We start from the raw sequence: 20933 nt of genomic DNA on the forward strand, positions 1-20933 counted from the left end.
ACATTCCTGTGCCTCATGGCAAGCTCTAAGATGTGGTACATGACTTTCAGATGAGGGATTTTCACATTTCTCCCTGAATATCTCACACTATGACAGCAAAGAGAACAGCACAGACACAGCTGAAATGAGGAGGAGATGAACTGAAAGGCCGAAAATGGATTCTTCAGCATTACTCTGTAGAATGGGGAACTGAGAGGGCAATTAAAACCAACATGAAAGAAGATTTAATTACAAATCAGCAAAACCTGCTGAAGCACAGATAGCAAGAAGCAAAGCAGCACCCCACCTGATGTCCAAGCCCTTCACAGAGGAGAGCATTGCCCTCAGCTGCTGGGGCAGCTGATGGGAACAGATAGGCCCTTCCCAAGGAGACATTCACATCTCAGACCCAGCAGTCCCTGGGGGGAACAGGTCTCTCTCTCCCCAGCACCCGGGGTGATTCACCCTCAGACACGAGCATTTCAAGAAGAAGAAATCTAGGACAAACCCACTCAGCCACTCCATCGGGTCAGGAGGAGCAGCACAGCACAGCCCTCCCCGTCCCTGCGAGGTCACTGCATCCAGCGATGAAAGAAAAACCGAGGTGAACTGTAAGTGGGCATTGATGGCCAGCCACGGGGCCGTGCCTAACGCGCCGCCCGGCCGTCTCATCATGCAAAAACTGCAGCCAGGGCTACAGCACTGTGCAATTATTTCAGTGTATGGGCTACAGCTTTTAAATCTGCAAAAAAGAGCGTGAGCAGGAGTGTTAAGGACTCGACCATCCTTAGAGAAGAGGGCACTGGGGAAGGGCAGGAGGGAGTCTGGAGAAGGGGGGAAGAGGGAGGTCTTGCAGCCGATGAGGATTCCTGTGGGAAGACAGGCGAGACTGGTTTTGAGGAGGTGGGCAGCAGTGCTGCTTGCACGTGGGAATGGTACGAGGCACCGTGGTAACACCCTCAGCCTGTCTCTTTGGTCAGGCAGCTTTTAGCATTTCAAAGTGTTTCTTTTCTTTGTGACTCCTACCACTGACTAAAACAGGCAAGCGGGTATTTATGGGATCAGCAAAACCCCTCCTGCCTAGCTGCCCTGAAAGACATCGTTATTGTCTGTCCTGCAAGCAAATTGCAATGTGTCTCATTTAAAGGCTTTTCTAGTCCCTGGGCAGGATTAAGGAACGGGAGCAGCGCAGGCTGTGGAAAATGTCAGGGCACCGCTGCTGCCGGTAAGGTGAACCCTGGGCCCGCTTTGGGAGCCGAGGCCGGGCGTCCCTGGGTGCTCTCCTGGGGTGGTGGAATTCAAAGGGGCCCTGCGGCGAGCGAGGGTCCTTATCCAGCCCCTTTCTGAGCACAGCACCCAAGCCAAAAAGCAGCCCATGATTGCAGGCACCTGATGTGCTGCTTGTTCCAGAGGCAGCTGGGTGGGGTACTGCGAGGGGAATCTGCTTTCCTCTTCAAGACAGAAAACATCAAAGTTGCCCTGCAAAATTAAAAGCTTCTGGACAGGCCCTTAGTATATTTAAAAAAAGCAAAACAGACTCGTTTCAAAGCACTCTTTCCAAAGGTCCTTCCTGAACGTACATCACATGCAATGGAAAAACACTGCATGCCTGGCATTTAATATTTTTCACCTGTGACCCAGGACTGATGTCTATTTAACTCCCTGATTTAATCCAATGACATGTCTCAGCAAGAAAAAAAAACCTTTCAGAGTTTGGAAAGGAGTTGGAAAAAACTAAAGTCATGCTCAACACTTCCCCTTCCCTGGAGAGATAGGAGTGCTGCTTGCCCTTTCCTGACGATAAGCATATCCTGGTGGTTAAAAATACATTTTGCTCTTACCGTAAATTCTCCATTAGCCAAATCCTTCAGCCCAGCCCACGGTGTTGGGGTTCACAATTCCTTAGAGGCCACACGTGACAGAGCTTGGCCTATGCGTGTCCAAATACACTGGAGAAAAAGCAAAAATAACAGCTCTGATCCTGCTGCTGTTGGCTTCACCTGGAGCAGCAAAATCTGTTGAGTGGCAACAACATTATCTCAAATGACTTGCACCTTGCCCAGGACCCTGTGGACTCTGCATTAATTTTTTGACTCTGACTTTACAGCAGCTTCCAGACAAAAAGTAAAGGGTTGTATTGAATTCTGAAGAGCAATTAATTCTTCAGTTAATTTTACTGTTTCTAGTGATCATTGTGCCAAAGGGCTGACTTACCAACACAGAGCTTAGCAAAAAGCAGGGTTCGCTGCTTTTGACTTGAGATTCTGGAGGCCAGGAGCCAGCTACCCGCCCTGCAAAGGTTCTCATCCTTCCCTTATCGCCTTCTTTCTCTTCTTCACCTGGAAAACTCAGCCTGGTAAAAGCCTGCTCTGAGACCTGCACTCTGTAAAGGACACAGATGCCACCTCCTACCAAGGAGGCACCAGCCCTGGGAAGAGCCTGGTTCAGCAAAGCCGGGGCTGCTCACCCCCCCCGACACCTCCAGAGCAGCTCCGACCTGCACGGAGCCTTTGCCAACTGCATCGCCTCCCCCAGCGCATCCTGCCGGGAAAAATCTAGTGGGACACCCTTCTCAGGTTGGGGTAGAAGCTCGTGGACAACTGTGATTCCCTGTGGCACAGACATCACGGGAGTCACAAGCCCTGCTGTGTAAAGTTGGTACACAGACTTCTTGGCAAGTACCTTGCAATTAAGGAGGCCCAGGGAGGTCTTGCTCTCAGGCGCTGAGCGCCTCGGCTGAAAGTTCTGCTTGAGGAACCACTTCTGGATTTCTTCTGCGATATTTTAGAAAAACATTGAGGGGGTAAAAAGAGGAAGAAATGGAAACTTCAAATTATATCTCCTCTGTGCATAAAAGGTAAAGGAAACCAGGCAGCAGCCCTCTTCCCTTTCTGTTAGGATTCCAGGCTGTGGAATAAAGATAAATCCAAGTTCACCCTCCTGTCTTTGTTTCCAAGACTCAGTAAGACAGGGGAGATATGGCAGAGCCCATCTACGCAGCCATAACCATGGGAACACCAGCAACACGGGTAAATCAACATGAGATTCCCTAACATCAGCCCGTGTTTACACTGGAGGCCTCAGGCTCTCTGCACCAAACCAGCTGGCGGGTCAGGACCTGTGCTTCACTTGGTACGGCTGTTGAACTAAGCAAGAGAAGGTTTTTATGGAGCCAATATCCACCTTTCTGTCTAATACCCACTGTCTCTTTCAGAATACGTGTTTACAGCACCCAGTTTTGCGCTCTGCTTGGAAGCTATGGCACTGCCTTCCCCCTTCGCTCCCCTTGCCCAAGCTACCCCAAACCTCGGCTTTCCCTTGACTCCTACCTCCCATTTGGCCTTGCCTCAATGTCCTTTTATTTAAGAAAAGGTAGACAGAGCTCTGGGTGAAATCATGTCTTTTCCTGAAGACCAAAAGGTATAGGACTACTGCAGCGGCTGAGTTTATCGCTGTCGTCGCACTCCCACCTGCGATCAGAGACGACGGTATCCCTCCCATCAATAATCAACAGCCCTTGCTCCGGCTCTTCTGTCTCGGCAGAGGCAGCACTAGCAGAAGCAACGGCCAGTACATCAGCAAAGGGAGAATCGCAGCACGCAGAAGGAAGCGTATTGCTTAATTTGAGTTGCAGCTGCTTGGCATCTTAAAAAAGTCCAGATCTCTGAACTTGAAGAGGTTACGTACGCACGCCATGGTGCAACTGAGGGTCGCCAAATATTTGGCAGCCCTGAAACGAGCTGTTTGTACCCGCCCTTGGGAGCAGTTATGCTTCACATACTTTTCTCCTCTGCTTTCAAAGGTCACATGAAAGCAGCAGTATTTCTGAAGAGGACGAGTGAAGGTGACTGCAGGGGAGAAAGGAGACCTTCAAACAACGGTGAGAGCTTTTACAGGTGAGCAGAAGCTCCTTCCCACTCCCATTTCTCCCGGAGCGGCCACCACCAACGCCCATGGCCCAGTGGCCATAAGCATTTACTGCCCGGACAGAGCTGGAGAGGGACTGCTCCCGCCTCCCCTTATTTCCTTAGCCTTTCCTCCTCCATTTATTTCCTTTGGGTTTTCCCCTTTGATTAAACTTCTGGCATGTAGGAATGTTTAATAATAAAACAGATAACTCATGGGAGATGATATTTATAAAATCTACTACTATTTTTTTTTCATTTTTCGTAAGACCTTGAGAGAAAATCTTGAACTACGTTCTTCCTTTCTTTTAAAAATAGAAGGAAAAAGCATAAGGAGCAGTTAACAAGTTTTCAAACCATCAATGTTTTATTTGGTTAGTTTATTAAACACCTTTAAGACAATTAATTTTGGTCTGTACCCTTCTATAAAATAATTCAAGTTCTGAACAAACCTCCAATACATAAAGCAAAGTTACTTTTACCATACGCAAATTTCAGATCAAAATACAACACTCTGTTTTCTTACATTTATAAAACCCGGTCAAATACAAACGACATTAAAAAAGATAAAACACTTTCACTGATCCTTGGTACAATATTACAGCACAATTTGCACAGTGGCAACTAAGTCCCCAAAGCACAAGTCAAATACTTTAAAAAGGGAACCTCCCTTTAGTCACCCAACATTATACTGAACACGTAAACGAAGCGAATGCTACTTAATCCAGGAAAATTTTTGTGTCCCTTTTCATATTGTGTGAGAGCCACAAAGCAATTCTGCAAGGGAGGTTACTGGTAAGTAACCAAACAGCTTTCCTGCTTTGCTGTTACGATTTTATGTGCAACTACTCCATGAAAATAAATGGATGGAGGTGGACCAGACTCTGCACTGGGCAATTTATGGCAACTAAAGTAAACCAAGAAATGTGTATTTTTCTAATAACAGATCATAAAACTCCTTTAAAAAAAAAAAAAAAATCAATACCAAATTATCTGTGGGTACAATTGGAGTAACTGCCTTTTTCTTCGCTTTCAAGACATCTAATGTAGACACAGAGTGTTTTCAATTGTTGAGAGTTTGTTCCATTGCAAAACCCAGTGTTTCAGCAATAGGTCAAAGTGCCATTAAAATTGCACATTTTTCTTCAATTATGAGAATACATGGTAGCATGCAATGTTTGTTTGTTACTACGCCTAAAAGCTTGCACTTACACTAACCTATGAACGATGTGGGATCTCTTAAGAAACAGAAACAAGAACAAAAATTAAAATACAAACATAAAATGATAAAACTGAAGTGTCAGTTGACAAACACTTCCGGGAAGGTTCTACTTAGCAAGCCTTACAATAACACCTCGAGAAGAGAAAGTAAAATCAGAGCAGTAACAGAAGGGTCTGATGTATCAAACTCAGGTTATACTTTGCATAGGCAGTCAAGGCAATTGCACTGCAGTGCAACTAAAGGGTATTTTTGCATGCAGTTCTGCAACCCCCTTCTTTGTTTCCCCCCACCCCCAAACTACTAATGTTACTTACAATTCATTTGTAAGTTCAGTTACTTTAGTCTCAGCTAATATGAAAATGTGTACATAATTAAATGGAAAAATGGATCTAACTTTCCTCTCCTCCCTCCCACGAACTCACATCATATCCATTAGGATACCACCCGCTTTCCAAAACTTTTCAGATCTGTTAACATTAGTATTATCCCGACAGAATGAAGGAGAATCGCATACTGCACAAATTGTACATATTTTAAAAATGCTCGAATGTAAACAATATAGGATGGAAACAGTTTAAAAAAATCCCAGTGAGGTACAGCAAAAACTTAATTTGCTAATTTAGTCTTTTAAGTGCAATTGAAACACTGCGTACTGCCCTTCTCCAAAAAGATCTCTCCATAATTAAGCTACACTACTAGGCTTATTCCCTTAAAGCTACATACCCATGCTATAACTCATTATATTGACTTAATGCAAATATTTGTGGGGGAAAATTAATTTACAGGGTTAATTAAAATCTTTGTAGTATTCAAAAGGAATGATAGTAAAGGGATCAATCATGGAAAATGTGGTAATACACGTTTTTAAAAATATTTCCAATAATTCCAACACAAAACAGCAAGTATATTTTGAAAAATGCATAGAAACCCTGTCAATACAAAAATCCCCACTAAAATTACACAACTAAGCAATTTTGATCTAAATATTTTATGTGCTTTTCCTATAAAGGCCACTTTGACATACAAATACAAAAAAATTTACATTTTTCCCCAAAATAAATTATTTGTTCCTCAATTAAAAATACTGAATATGGAAGCATAACAACCCTCTTGCGTACCAGCTGCTCATCTGCAGCGGCTACTTCCAAAGAAGAAAATCTCCAAATATTTTCAGTTACCAAAAGAAATAAGAAACGCCTTCAGACTTTGTTCTGCCTAGCACTAGGAGAAAACCTGGGGTTAGGAATGGAATAGGCTGAACCCCTTACACTATTTGTGCTGGGGAGGGAATCAATATTCAGAGACATCTGCAGAGAGATTTTCTGTTTGTCTCCCGTGTCATGCACTGAAATCCCTTTTTGAAATCAGAGAAAGAAATCAAGGTTAACCTGAATTAAAGAAAGACAAAATAGTAAACGGAGTTAGGAGGGAGAAACAGTATGAGGTACAGTGTGGGTTAAGTAAATTACAAATATAGGCAAACTACTTGGAAGAATGCATGTAAAGGTGTGAAGACGTGATCAACTGGTAGAGAAGAGCTACTCACGGCATGTAGAGCAGGGGAAAACAGTGTACCGGTTTTATTAGTATTTAATAGGGGGAAGAAGAGGAACACAAGGAACAAACTTCACTGGAAAAACAAAGCAACAGGAGAACAAAGAACCTTTACCAGCAGTCCTCACCACATGGGCATTTATCCCTGAATTGCCATGGAAGCAGCAAAATCAAACTCACATAGACACACACACAAGCACAAGCGGTGGAAATGAAAACTGACTTGGACTGGATTTGAGACGTCACAGGTATTCTTTACTGTAAGCACCAGACCCACAACTGAACAACACAGGAACATAAAAGCAAGACCTGCATCTACCTGGAGGGGCACAGCAAACCCAAAATGCCTGACATGCTCTAGCGCAAAGAGATGCAAACGTCGTGAGGTGGCCCCTAACTTACTCCAGCAGGTAAGCCACCCTGGTGGGTTTACAAGACAAGCTCCAATCGACAACAGTACGAGACTGACAGGAGGGATACACTTTGACAGCACGTCATTCAGAGTCAAAACACCTAATAAACTGACAGGTGAGGCAGGGGGGAAGGAGGAAAACAGTAAGGAAGAGTCGATTTGGATGCAAGATTCTTGGGCAGCCATTGCGTACAAGTTCTCCTAACCTTGGACCAAGGACTGGATTTGGAAGGACACAAGAGCCGTGCATCTTCTGTATGACAGGGAATTCAGCTCTTTAGTGCGCGATATTGCATAGTTTGATTGAGGCCAAAGAGCATTTGCATCTTATTTTTCCCTGTTTTTAACAGAAGTAACTCAACGTACTCAGGTCAGAGCATTCCAAAGACTGGCCCCAAGCAATTCATGGATTCATTTCTAAAGCAACACAGGAAGATTTTTGGGGTGGGCACATAAGCAAATAAAAGCAAAAACTCCATTCCCACACAAAGCACAAGAAGACCCACAGAAAACATACGCACATAAAAAGCCTGTAACAGTAAACACATCTGTAAAACAGAAGTCAAAGCATGACAGCTGGATGACGGGAATAAACCTTGCAGTCAAGCTGCATGCCAGCAATGGTAAACAAGGCCAGGTGAGTGTTTCTACCACACCACACTGACATATTTTTTGTAGGAAAAGTGGCAATATATTCTGACAATAGCCTGGTACTTATCAAGATCTTAGATTTGACAGAATGCTGAACCTTTACGAGAGTGGCAGCAATGTGGCATTATATTCCAACTCCCTCCTATTATTTGGCTTATGGAATACAGGTATCATAATTGGACTAATCAATGTAGTTGTTATTTTATTCTCTTACGCTAAAATAGAATATTTGTACAGTCAGACTAAGTATATTAGTCATCATTCATATAATATGTATTTCAATTGTTTAGCCCAATCCTACAAGAGTCATGGTACTCAATAAACATGGTTTACAGAGGGAAAACTCTGAAGGTAGAGCATCTAACCTGAAGAAATTTTGCTTTTTCCTTTTGAAGGCAAAACTAAAACAAATCTCAGCTTGTCAGGCTCCCACTTCAGATTATAAAACAGTAAGCATACAAACTGGGAAGCAGTTACACACTTCCGTTTTCTCAAAAAAAAAAAAAAAAAAGTGGAGGGGAAAACCAGGTGGCTAGGAGCTCCCCAGTTATTTAGGCCAATACTTGCTGATCCTCCCTGCAGAAATAGTTCCAGAGCCTCCAATATTTTCAGATTTGGATACAACAAATGCAAAATATTAGATCTCCTATAACACTCAGCCCATAAACCTTTATATCATACCCTTATGTAGGGGACAGGGTAGACTCATCCTCACCCATGCAGCCAGGGCACAGCTGCAAGGCTCAGAGTCTGTGCACAGGCCTGGCAATGAACAGTGCTGCTCTTCAGCCTTCCCTAAAATAAGAGGATCAAGGATTTGCAAGCTCAGTAGGGCTCTCCGTGGTCCCTCATTTGTTGGCTGTTTTTCAGACAGGTAACGCAGACACTCCTCGTGAAGGCCACCAGCCCGTGGTTTCTGGACAACAACAGTCTGGATGAGTTAGGATGGTTCAGAGGGCAACACGTGAAGTAGGAGAACGACAAGGCAGCCTCTGGGCTCTTTTCAAAAGGCTAAAGGGCTCCTAGATTCACAAGACTGAGAAATGCTACACCACTGGGACTGTGAAGGCTACAAAAAGGCAGTAACCTGATGTCTGGAGATGGGACAAGTTCAAACAGGAATGCCTTGATCCTTCCTGCTGCTTCAGACAGGGCAGGAGTACAATTTTTTTTATGTCCTCCGCAGAACGGAAAACTTTTAGCAACGTTAAGTTACCAAATCCCTAAACTGAACTGATGACACAGGTTAAACAAAAATAAAGACAGCACAGTAAGGATGACAACAAAGTTCCTACACAGGACCAAAATTTAGCTCTCTCCTCCACGGCTTGCACCTACGAGAGCCTTCTGCTCAGATCTACCGAGCCGACGACGTCTCTCCAGCGACGGCAGCAGTTGGTAGCTCCCCTCCTTCTACCTCCTGACCGCCCGCGGCACGGGGCGGCTAAACCCTCCGGGGTGAACGGACCTCGCCAGCCACGCGCGTCTCTCCGAAACAAGGGCCGAACAGATGAGGTCCGAGGCAAAACCCATCCTTGGCCCAACGTCCAGGTGCTCCCACGGCCACGCAGGTCAGTGTGTCCCAGACACACAGGGAACAACGCACAGGCAGGTCCTGGGACCGAGCCCAAGAAGATTAATATTGACGGAATATCCACCATGATGCCAGTAGAAGGCTCTGGAATTAGCAGCTAATTGGTACAGTCTGCAGAGACATGAATAGCTCCTTGTTCTATCCCTACTATTTGTGCATGGCCCGTAAAACGTTTGCTACATTTCATTCTAAGTTAATACCAGCTACTACTTAAAATTTTAGAGGAAAATGTTCCCTGTGAAGCATTTCTTGGGTTTGCCTTTACAAAGAAAGAAAAAAAGGCAGCTTTTTCCCATTACATTTTGTATTATTAAGGCCTTTGACAGTTTGGAAGTTGTCTTTATGAAAAGGGATGTTTTTTAAAAAAAGGGCTGAATACTCAAAAAAACCCAAAACAACCCCCAAAAACCAACCAACCAACCCAAAAACCCCAGAGAACAAACACAAGCTGATTATCAGCTTACATTGGTACTTTAAGAAGTCAAGCACAGTGTAAAGAATTCAAAAATATGTCCAAATAGCACCTTTAGAAACAGAAGAAAACAGACTTTTTTTTTTTTTAATTCTTCAAGCTAAGCAAAACGCTGCATACTTGAAGATCCCAAAGAAACAGGCAAATACATAATCTCAGCTACAGAAGGTGGGTATTTATTTGGACAGCTTTTCCTCTGTAGGTAAGTAAATGGGGAACTCCATGGAAAAAAAATCCAGATTAGACATTACAGAAAAATCAGTGAATCTCTCTATTGAGATAATGGATCAAGTTCACAGGCAAAACAGTGCAGAGTACAGGCAGAGAGAAAACTATCTGATCTGTCCTTAAAAGAGCAGAGACTTCTATTTTTTAAACAGATTTTTTCCTACTTAAAAATTGTCAGGACAGTCTTTCAATTGCTTCTCTCATTTACAAGTATAATAGTTACTTTCAAGTAATATAAATTTGTATTTACTTTTTACAGCAGATGCAGGTCAACCTTGGTCTTTTTGTACAGAAACAGGCATTTAAAATGAAATTAAACTGTCCTTGGACAATGGCATCATTCTGCCCTGCTTCTTGTCTGCTTTTAGTTTTTTATTGAAGGACAAAATGCAATTTAAAACAAAACAAAACAAAAAATTTGACAAAGTGCAAAGAAAAAAAAAATGAGGTAGCTGGGAATGGGGGCTTTTCCCCACGGACAAGGTGGCAGACTTCCAGCCACAAGTAACGTGAATATACGGGAGTGGGCTACACATGTTCTACCTACAGGATTGCTTACAGATGTTCAGGTGCTCTCTAACCTGCCGACATTAGTTTTACAAGCTTGATGAAAAGTCGTTTCATCGTGTATTAAGCACTCTCCCCACATACACCGAGCGGAGTTAAAGGATGCAGAGATGCGCAAAAAGCCAGCGTACAGAGAGATCAAGTTTGTGTGGACGTCCTCCCACCCACATGAGCTCTTCCTAGTGATCGTGGGCGAAAGCAATGCATTCAGAAGTAAACTTGGAGCAAGAGTGAAAGCAAAATCCTGTTAATAAGAGCAAAAGACAAAACAACTGAGACCAGAAAGCAGCATTATGCATGGGGTATGCCCAAGAATCTGTATCTGTTGGTTTGACAGGGCTTTGGGGGTCAATTCTCAACCAGCCACAGCCTCGAGTCCTCTCTGGCACTCGACATGTCTGCAGCTGCACAACGTCCCAGCCTTGTTCCCAAACACCGAGGGCAGCAAGGGGTGGCAGTTACATGAGCTCTGTGCCAAAACCAGCCTCTTGCCCCATCAGATACGCACAGCAAGGCCATGTGCAGTATAAGGAGAATCTTGTTTTACTGATACTTTTCCTCCCCCCTTAACACTGTAAAGCTACTTTCTAGGAGTCCACCAGAACATAGCTTGCTATTTACATTGATTAAACTAAGATACGATAGAATACTCACCATACATTGCAAAATACAGTCTCAGACCCTTAAATACAAAAAAGTTTCAATTACAAGAAGCAAATCATTAGGTTTTAGAAGTCAGGGAGAAAAAAAAAAAAAAAGCTTAAAATTGACTTAGCAGCTGTTTCCCCAAGCAAACAAAGCTAGAACAGATCCTGGTTTCTCTAAGGAATCCAGAAGAGTCCTTTGCACTAGTTTAAGACTAGTTCTGAAAGAGTTTTAAAGTATTTCTTAGGAAGGTACTCCTTGGCTTCCCTTCAGAAAGAAACTTTAACGAGAGCTCTAAAGAACGTCAGCTCTGTTCAACTTGACCACTTTGCCAGATACCGCGGTGTACTGGTTTACTTATTCTAACAATTAAGCAGACTTTGCTTTTCAAGACCTAAAAATAGTGAAACAAGCAACAAGGATGATAATGCTTTCCTGATATCATGTGTAAATTAATAAAACAGATGCTGCCTAGCCAAAGCTTTAGCATGTGAGATCATTGAGGTGAGAATCTCAAGAACAGCCAGGTATAAGGTTTTTGTAGCACACTGCCTATCGCATACTGAAATTTAGACATTCCAAAATGGCTCTCGCTTTCATCAGGTGCAATATTGTTCCACAGGTTTTCTTCTATTGTGAAATTAGTGGCAGCATGCTAGCAGAATGCACAGAAATCATACTTGTAAAAGCAGCCACCGTACAGCCGGCTTAAGTGGTATCTTTCAGGCTCTCACTGGGTTTAGAACTACAGATGAAAGAAACTTGCCCTTGACAAAACCAGAGGATGCCTTAGCATTAACTGAAAATAAAGGAAGGAGGAAAGGCAAAGAAAAAAAGAAAGTCAAGGACGTTAGGTGGTGATTCAAAAGCACCTAGTATTTAAAAAAAAAATAAAATTACATTCTCATGTTTTATCAATAAAATAATGTTACTTACACTGAGGATGCTTCTTTCTATCCTATTACTGTAATCAGATCCATCAACTTTTACAAGGGCTTAGTGTAGTCTCATTTCATTATGAAAATTCAAGGGCATAGGTAGGCAATGACATTGAGCATGTTCATTTACTGATGAGCTCTAGCAGGTGTTCATTATTCACATGAAACCTTGCAAAAATACTGGGCAACAAGATTTAGCCTTTTAAATTGAAAAGTTCCAATCTTCCAGCTTGCTTTTCAAGACATTTCAATAGATTACTTCAAGCAACCTTCAAATATTATTCTAAACAAATCCTTTATGTATTTTAATTATCTTTATAACTAATAAGCCGCTACCTAGAATAAGCCACTTTAAAAAATATCTTTAAGATTTTGTATCACCAACAAATTTACAACATAATCACCTGTTGGTAGCAGTTTCTAGTTTAATTCTATTACCCTTAATCCTTTTTAGCAGGTGTTTATCTAGTTAGGCACTTCAACTGGTTTTAATCTATTCTTTTAGCTTACCTATTAATCAAAAATTTGAGAGAATTTATTAGTGGAGTAGAATAGCAGTTAGATTACAAAGTCACGCAGGGCATGGCTGATCAGAGATATCACCTTAAAGCCTGGCTGCAAGCCTTCCTACAGTGAAAAATTTCCCAGAAAAAAAAACCCCAAAACCGCAGGGATGCTGGAGAGCATGTGTGCAACCTATCAATAAATGTCAGAGCACACGGATGTGACCCCTACAGAAAATGAGCGGTGCTCACCCAAATCTTACTGGCTTTACAGCAATACCTCCAAGTCAGCTTTTACTGGCTCACCTTCCCAGTCTTAAGCGATCAGATCTCCTGACTTTTCTTTCACAAGTAGTGTGCCACAGAAACAGAGACCCTACTGACGCAGCTCTCAACTCCAATAACAAACAAGGAAGAGCAACAGAAAATGGCAAATGTCAAAAGGCTACAGCACTGACGACTGAAACGCAGGCCTGTACTCGTTCCGTAACATTAAAAGGAAATACTCCAAGTTAAGATGGAAATAGCGGCTTCTAACTGCAAAACAAACATGTATATAATTAACGCCCCTCCCACCCACCTGAAGAAGCTGGTTTAAGTACTCCCAAGAGTTAAGAGAACACAAACCCCAAAACCTTGATGCTAACATTAGAGGCAGAAGCGATCCATACCCCAAATTAAATATAACTCCTTAGAAAGCATTGCTGTGAATGGCACCAAAACATACCTTGGTTACAATCTTCAGTATGCCTGTGTCCCTGGGTATAGTCACACCTCCTGAGACACAGCTTTCCTTCTGCAGATAAGATTAATTCAAACAAATTGCACTTTATCTAAATATTTATAATTTCAAATACTAAAACCTGTTGTCAGCTGCCATTTATTATATACTTGCACTAGTGCTCTAATAAAGAGCAAAGTGTCCATATGCATCACATGGAGTGATGTCTCAAGGCAGCTGTGAAGAGTAACACCAACCTGCAGAATAGTATTAAAAAAAAGTAAAGATTTACAGCGTTTTAAATAACATTCATTTAAAAAAAAAAAAAAAAAGAACCACTGCTCTTTTTTGGAACACAGTGAATTTTAAGCATCTCTGTATTTTAATAGAACAGTTGAATTATTGTTATATACAGAGGAACCCAAAAGTTTGGCACTTGTAACAACTTGCATTTGTTATTGCATCCTGCAGTTTGCATGGCACATGCGTGTTACCAAAACCCATGCAGGCTGTATGGCCACAGTATTTATGGAACCAACCAGAGAAACTGCAGTTCAAACAGGGAAAAATGCTCCCTAAACCCCTCACTTCTGTACTTGTGCATTTACCAAGTCATGCAGGCACAAGAAATATTGCAAAAAAGAAATTAAGCTGCCTGGTGTTTTCTGGAAGGGGAGTTTATAAAGCAAGCCAGGCGCTTCAGTAGTTTTGATGACAGAACTGCTATTTTCAGCAAGTACTCTGCTTCAGAAGGCAGGCTGTGTGACGTGCAAGTTTTGTGCAGTCAAAAGCAAAAGGGATACAGCCTGCCCACAGTTATTAGTGAGCTGATTTTGTAAATTTGCCTTTGTTTTCACAGATTCACTGCTATCCTTTTGTGTAATCTCCTATTAATTTGCCTTTAATTTAAAGATGAGGTACCCTCAAAGCTACAGAAAGTCACTCGGCCAGGGACAGCTGAGTTGGTACAGCGTTTTCACAATAACTAAAATCTAAGGAATAGCTGATAAAATATTTGAGGACAGGCAGACCTTGCTGTGGTATAACAGAACAGAAGACTCTTCAGGATGCCTCTTTTTCAGGTTATAAAAACAGAAAGGATGAGAATTTGAAATCCACCGCTGACTCTTTAGGAACATGAGCATCTCACAAGGCCAGGTGTGTGCCTCCCTAAGAAACCCAAGAAATTTATTTTTATGAGAGCAACAGCACTTTACACTTTTGGTTCGGTAATCACTCCTTCTGCTGTGCAGAGCAGCCACAAGACTACATGCATAAAACAAGCACGGAGGACGCTGTTGTGTGCTTATGGTATTATCTCTTTTTTCCCCACTTGTACACTCAAAGTTTTGATTCTACCCTTAAATTAGCAATTCCAGAATTTTTCCAAAAATAACCTGCGGCGCACGGGAAAAGGAAGGGGAAACATTTTAGGGGGGAAGCGTGGCAAGAGGTAGAGTGAGAAGAGAAAAAAGCTACCGCTATTCCCATTTTCCACAGCCCCTACCCCATATTTGATGATTTTCTGATTACAATGGCTGGGGTTTGTCCAATTCTACAGCAGGGGGAAGGAAAGGACACAGAGGCCCAACCCAAGTCACTCAAGTCTGCATCGTGACCCAGCCAGTCCTCGTTTGGGATTGTGCTGAGCTTGACTCAAGATGCAACCAGCCGAGACCCGCACCCAAGGACCCAGCCCCGATCCGAGGCGGGGTGGGCACCAAGTCGGCGGCACTCTTCAGCAATACAGATGTTGATCTCAAAACATCGGCATTTCAATGCTGTGATGAGCTCACAACCCCAGCGAGGCACCCAGTTTGGTAAATCAGTAAGGAAGGTGCCTAAAAACCTGATGCTTGGAAGTCAGCAGACTGCACCTGTGGGGGAACTGGCTGAATTTGAGTGCCTATTCATGAGCTGGAAGGAATTAAGGCTACCGTGCCAAGCAAGGACAACTTAAGTTTCTAAACTGCCAAACAACCTACAACCCCTGGACTGCAAACGGAGAAAGTTCATGAGTTGCTTCCCACATGGTTCAGCCATCATATGCAGGGGTACGCAGCCACCAGGAAAGCAGGGACAGCTGGAGTGGTGGCATGTACCAGCGAACCCAGTTCAATCTATAGCTGTTCACACCTTCCAACACGCTCAGGAAACCAGTGACCTCCCTCCACTCAGCACCTCTGGTATCAAAGCCTCCCTCCTCTACTGAAGTCGACCATCTCTTTCCCAAGAAAAGCCAGCGGTGAGCTGCCCCTCTCTCATACACCATCACCTGTACAGTCAGGCTCTCCCTGGAGAAAGGAGAGACTTGGCTTCAAAGCCTTGCTCCAAACTGGGAGGCAATCAAACCTGGTTATTGCACGTCCCAAGAGATGCGCTCGTCACCAGGCTTGCAGATCAGAACTAGACAGACGGACAGACACAAGTCAGACCCTGAAAGATGCATCCTTTCCCTCCTACACACAAACAGAGGCTAGAACATCTCCTGGACCGGCCCCACAGACAACGCAGATGGGGAATGATCCCCACCCCCTTGAAGCAAGGCCAAGGAAGCCAGATTTGAGATCTCGGGAGTGCTTGAATCTTTGGCTTGAGCATGGACCCAAAACTCCAGGAGATGTCTCTAGAGACTGGGTCCCTGGCCGCCAACCACGCAGAAAGTGACAGGAGTACACGTGTGCTAAGAAATTAAGTTTGTAACTGTTTCAGGTGAAAAGGCTTAAACTTCTTGGTCAAATCTCACCGAGTGCATTCGCAACATACCCCAATTACCAGCAGATTTGTTTTATTTATTAAAAAAGAAAAAAGTAAGACTACCTACTGTTAATCCTACTTTAAGTGTAAACATTTGGTTCAGTAACTTTAACTGCGAAACACTGCTAGAGTATATATGACTTGGATTTTTATGTGCATTTATTACTTAGGTTTTCTGGATGCTGAATGCCCTCAAGTATACTGGGAAGCTACAGGGACTCAAGAGATAGCAGCCTGCAATATTCTGAACAACATTTTCGAAAGTTTTCTAAGCCACTTAGAAAACTGAGTTCAAAAGTGAAATAGATACTTAGGAACATTCATCACTTTTGAACATGGGATCTTGGCACTTTGTCTAATAAAAAAAATTGAACAATGTAAGATTTTCAAAAAAGGGAAGTTTTACAGATAAACTAACAGCACTTGATTTATTTCACAAGACAGCCAAGGATGGAAATAGTGGTTCACATTTCTGTAGTAAAGCATTATATATAAATTTAAAATCTAAAGACATATATATATATACACACACACACATACCACGTTTACTGCAATGCATAAATATATAAATTTTTTAATATGCCAACTAATATAGGTCAGAAAATTGATGTATATAGTTCAAGTTTTGCAGCACTTCAGCATTGTAAAAAATAAAAAAAATAAATAATGGTCAATGGATTGGCTGCTGCCCTTTTTTTTTTTTTTTCCCCCACCCCTTTGCTCAGAATCAGAGTAATTCCAACCACACATCAGCGCTATGGAAGGACTGAGCACAAGTAAGTTTCAGAATGTCTCTTCAAGGGATATTTAGTGAAATATAACCATTTTGTACTAGTTTGGGATTGTATTTCAGCATATCTAAGATGATTCAATAAAGATGACAAAGGTTTACACTAACACAACCGAGGGCAGAGATTGGCTTGTCTGAGGTCCACAAAGTTGCAGAGTGGAAAGTATTGTATGTAGTTATAATACTGGTTATACAAAGTCTCTTTTTCTGAAGGGCAGGAGATCTTATTTCTATTTCCCTCTCTCTCATTTTGTTACTTTTAAATAAATACAGGTTACGTCCCACCCATCACAACAATAATGAAATCAAAAATTGAGGTAAAAGTGTTCTACCAGCTGATCTTGACTATGAACAAAAGTCAATTAAATATCGCTACTGATGTGAACAAGATTTAGTAAGAAATAAAACGCAAGATACTAAATTCTTCACTATAACCACACCATAAAACCTAGCTTTCAAAGTCAGACAGTAGTAAACAAGACTGTACCTTAGCACGGAAATCATTAGTAAACCAACTTTTGATCCCAATTTAAAGTCGCTGTATAAATTTTCCTTAACTCAGTCCAAAAATCATGTTTTCTGCAAAACAAATATATCCTTGTCATATTTCACCTTTGTTCTAACAGAGATAAAATTCACCTTTCTATAATCCTCAGTCTTAAAAACCATTTAGTTTGCAAGTGATCTGAAGTAAAAAGGAACACAATCTATTTTCTTTAATTTTTCAAGTTTTGTTGTCTTTTACCAAAAGCAGCAATCATCATTAACCGTTCCAAACACCGTTTCCCTTTTTACTTCAAGAAAAGCCACCAAAGCCCACACAGAAACGCACGCCACCCATCCGTACACCAGTTCATCAGGCTATTCAAATGACAGCATAGAAAAAACAGTTTACTTCTCTGTAGTATACCGTATCCATTTCAGATTAGTCCATTTTAAATATATTAAAAATATTTGTAAGAATGAAAACATTGCAAATGAATGAAAAACCATATGTACACACCTCCACCATTTTTAGGCACAGACCTTAACTTTTGAGGAAGGACTAGAAATAAAAGGTGCAACAACCAACATCTCCTATGGCATTACGGTCAAACAACAGTCTTTGCAGTGCACCAGGGAGGTTGGTTATCATATAGCTTCTGTGTATTATAGCTATCCAGTCCAAGATAGCGCATTTATTCTTATCAGTTCCCCTCAGGGGAAACGCATCTTAAATCTTTTTTGCTTTTCAATAAACTTCACCAAAGGAATACCAATTCCCACCAGTTTCAGACACAAAATACCTCCTTCAATAATACGGTTTAAACTCCAAATGATTACGACTGAAGGTGTTTCCTTGATCCCCCCTTTTATTTTCCCCCCTCTCTTCTTTTTAATGTATACTTAAGTTATTTGTTCCCGAAACAAGAACTGAGACTCAAGCTTTTTAAGCATTTAAAACAAAAACAGTTACCATACCAAAGCACAGCATACAGTGTAAGTTTCAGCTGTAATTTCTCAGCTTTTCCTTTATATAGAGCTATATTATGGTGGACTGCGCAGAATTCTTCCAGTCTCCTCCACTGTCAGCATACGGATCACGGAGAAGGTACGCGAATGCGGAATAATCCTTGTTGAAGCTGCAGTCGAAAGAGCTTGCAGTTTGCGATCCGCAAAGCTGCACAGCCAGTACGGCGGAGGTCCGATGGAAATAGTGGTTTAGTGCGCTGCCAGGTTCCCGTGCTTCTTTTAAATTCTCTAACATAGTCATAATTTGTACCTGAATTCACACATTCACAAAAAAAGATAAAATGCTTAAAACATACTGTAGCTATCACCACATTTAACCTCTAATAGGGCAAATATGTGAACGAGAGCATGCACAGAAACACAAATCAATTTCTGGAGATATGGTTGAAACTATTGTCAAAAGGAAACTACTATGACATTTCTTATCTACTTAAACCCACCACATTTGGAATTTTGCTCTTTTATATTTTGTAGAAAGCCCTGTTACACACTCATATATATACCTATGGCCATGAAAGCATGTAGTCTTCCAAATGTTTTTTACAGTATGTGGCCAGATGCTAAAAGCTGAGTATTGAATATGTTTGTTAGTACATATTTATTTGGGTGGGATTTAGAGCCAAGAGCCACTATCGCATCCATATGAACCACCGGACAATGTCCCCAAAATGCAGAAGCACCTGCTTACTGCTGCAAAGATGAGAGAAACAACCTCAGGCACCAACATTTTTTCTTACGTTCAGACAAACGCAGTAACATACTCTTAGTCTTGATCTCTTCTGACCTTCAAACTGCTAATCAACCAAATGCTTATAGGACTGAATTTGTTTCTTTGAAGAGCTCCAAGGTACAAAACCAACCTGCACATTTCTGTAAGTCCAGCATAATTCCCATAAAGCCAACAGTAAATTAACAGAACACAGTCCCAGTCTATTTAAAAAAATTCAGTCTCATTAGTGCCACTTATTTAAAAGACTGGAAGAAGACAAGCAACAGGAGGTTATTAGTTCTAATTCTGACCTGTATCGAGATCTCCAATCACATATATGCTGGCTCCAATGGGCACAGCTCCATACACGAAGGAAGAACTAGTTGGGATACATAGGTTCTGGTCATTTAGATAAATCCACCTGTAAAAATAATAATTAAAAAAAATGGTATGCAATTCTTATTGAGCACATTAAAAGAATTCCAGGTTCTTTTTCCAACTACCATCTTTGGCTCCAAAGCAGAGTGTACAAGTCAATTTGTTATGTAAAAACTGTTGGGAACATTGTCTAGCTCAGGACAGGTTTGGCTTTTCCTAGCCAGGAAAAGCAATTGGTACTGCTCTTTGGGAAGCTTGGGATACTTTATCCTGAAGTTACTTTATTTCAGAACTGCTCCAGTCATCTGTGTAATCTATCTTCTTGCAGCCACCCAGTGTGACCTTCTGGAAGAGAGCAGGCATGTAAGAGAGCCTCTTCTACAACAGCTATGCCAGTCAATTTTCCCTACAGAGAAAATTTTAGGCAGCTTTGTCTTAAAATCAGTAGAGTCATAAAAGCATGTAAGTCTTAATAGTCCATGTTAGGGGAAATAACAAATTGCTATATAGCAAGGCCTTGTTATTAAGCAGTGTCTTCCCCCATATAATTCCCTAACTTCTTTAATTGCACTTCATCAGCAGCAAGAAATCCCCAGTCCAGTAAGAAGAATGCAGCACTTGGCAATGCTTAACTTTAAACAAGGGATAGAAGACGGGAAATCAAAATGGTAGGGGATTTGGGGAAAGAAATGTCCATTACCTCAATTGAAACAGACCTTCCCGATCATGTATCAGGCTCTTTTCAATCACGTTCTAGCTCCCACTATAATCTTGCAAGTCCCCTATGTTCACTTTAAGCATATTCTCATTTCAACACTACATCAGCCTGATCGTTCTACCAAGTGAAAAGTAGTTTTCCATGTTGAAGCCTTTGGAAACCAGGTAAGTACGTACTCATCACCCACATGGGACGCTGGCTTATAAAGATGTCCCATTTATCTAGAGTCGTCAGCATCCTCTCTATGGTTCTGAAACAAATTTCTACAAAATGCTGCTGCACTTCTGCAGATGCTGTCACAGTTACTGTTTATAGACCCTGAAGACATACAAATCAATGCTATTTTAGGTGACTGCTCCTAAATCTTTTATTAAATAAAATAAATTAAATAAAATTTACAGAGAACAGGAAAGTTTGAAAAACCTTTGAAAAGCATCCCATGTATTTTCATGGCCATACCTGGTTAATTTGATGGAAAAAGTTGGGAAATATCCTTGTGGATACTGCTGACTTTGAAAATTCTGCATTATCTTAACTCATGATTCATAAGTAAGCCTCTCTTCTGGCACTGAAGGAGAGGCTGCTACATATCAATTATCTTGGAGAGAGAGATCAATTTTTAAAGGCCAAACAAAAGGACTAGCTGTCCATTATTTTGTCTGTGCTATACACTGAAGG

The 20933-nt window shown here is 41.7% G+C and overlaps 1 protein-coding gene across 3 annotated transcripts in view; it reads right to left on the minus strand.

The window, feature by feature from the left end:
- Window positions 1-16562: 16562 nt before the first annotated feature.
- GAN (gigaxonin) overlaps window positions 16563-20933 on the minus strand; it is a 30086-nt gene continuing 25715 nt past the window's right edge. For 2 of the 3 annotated variants that reach the window (XM_052797276.1, XM_052797277.1), the window contains exons 10-11: window positions 19471-19580; window positions 16563-18700 (exon numbers count right to left, since the gene is read on the minus strand). In XM_052797276.1, the coding sequence (XP_052653236.1) occupies window positions 18519-18700; window positions 19471-19580 (292 nt within the window). In that variant the 3' untranslated portion in view covers window positions 16563-18518. The remainder of the gene's footprint in view (window positions 18701-19470; window positions 19581-20933) is intronic. The other variant, XR_008236686.1, reaches the window with a different exon arrangement.

Source organism: Harpia harpyja, chromosome 9 (genome assembly GCF_026419915.1).
Source record: "Harpia harpyja isolate bHarHar1 chromosome 9, bHarHar1 primary haplotype, whole genome shotgun sequence".
Taxonomy (NCBI): Eukaryota; Metazoa; Chordata; class Aves; order Accipitriformes; family Accipitridae; genus Harpia; species Harpia harpyja.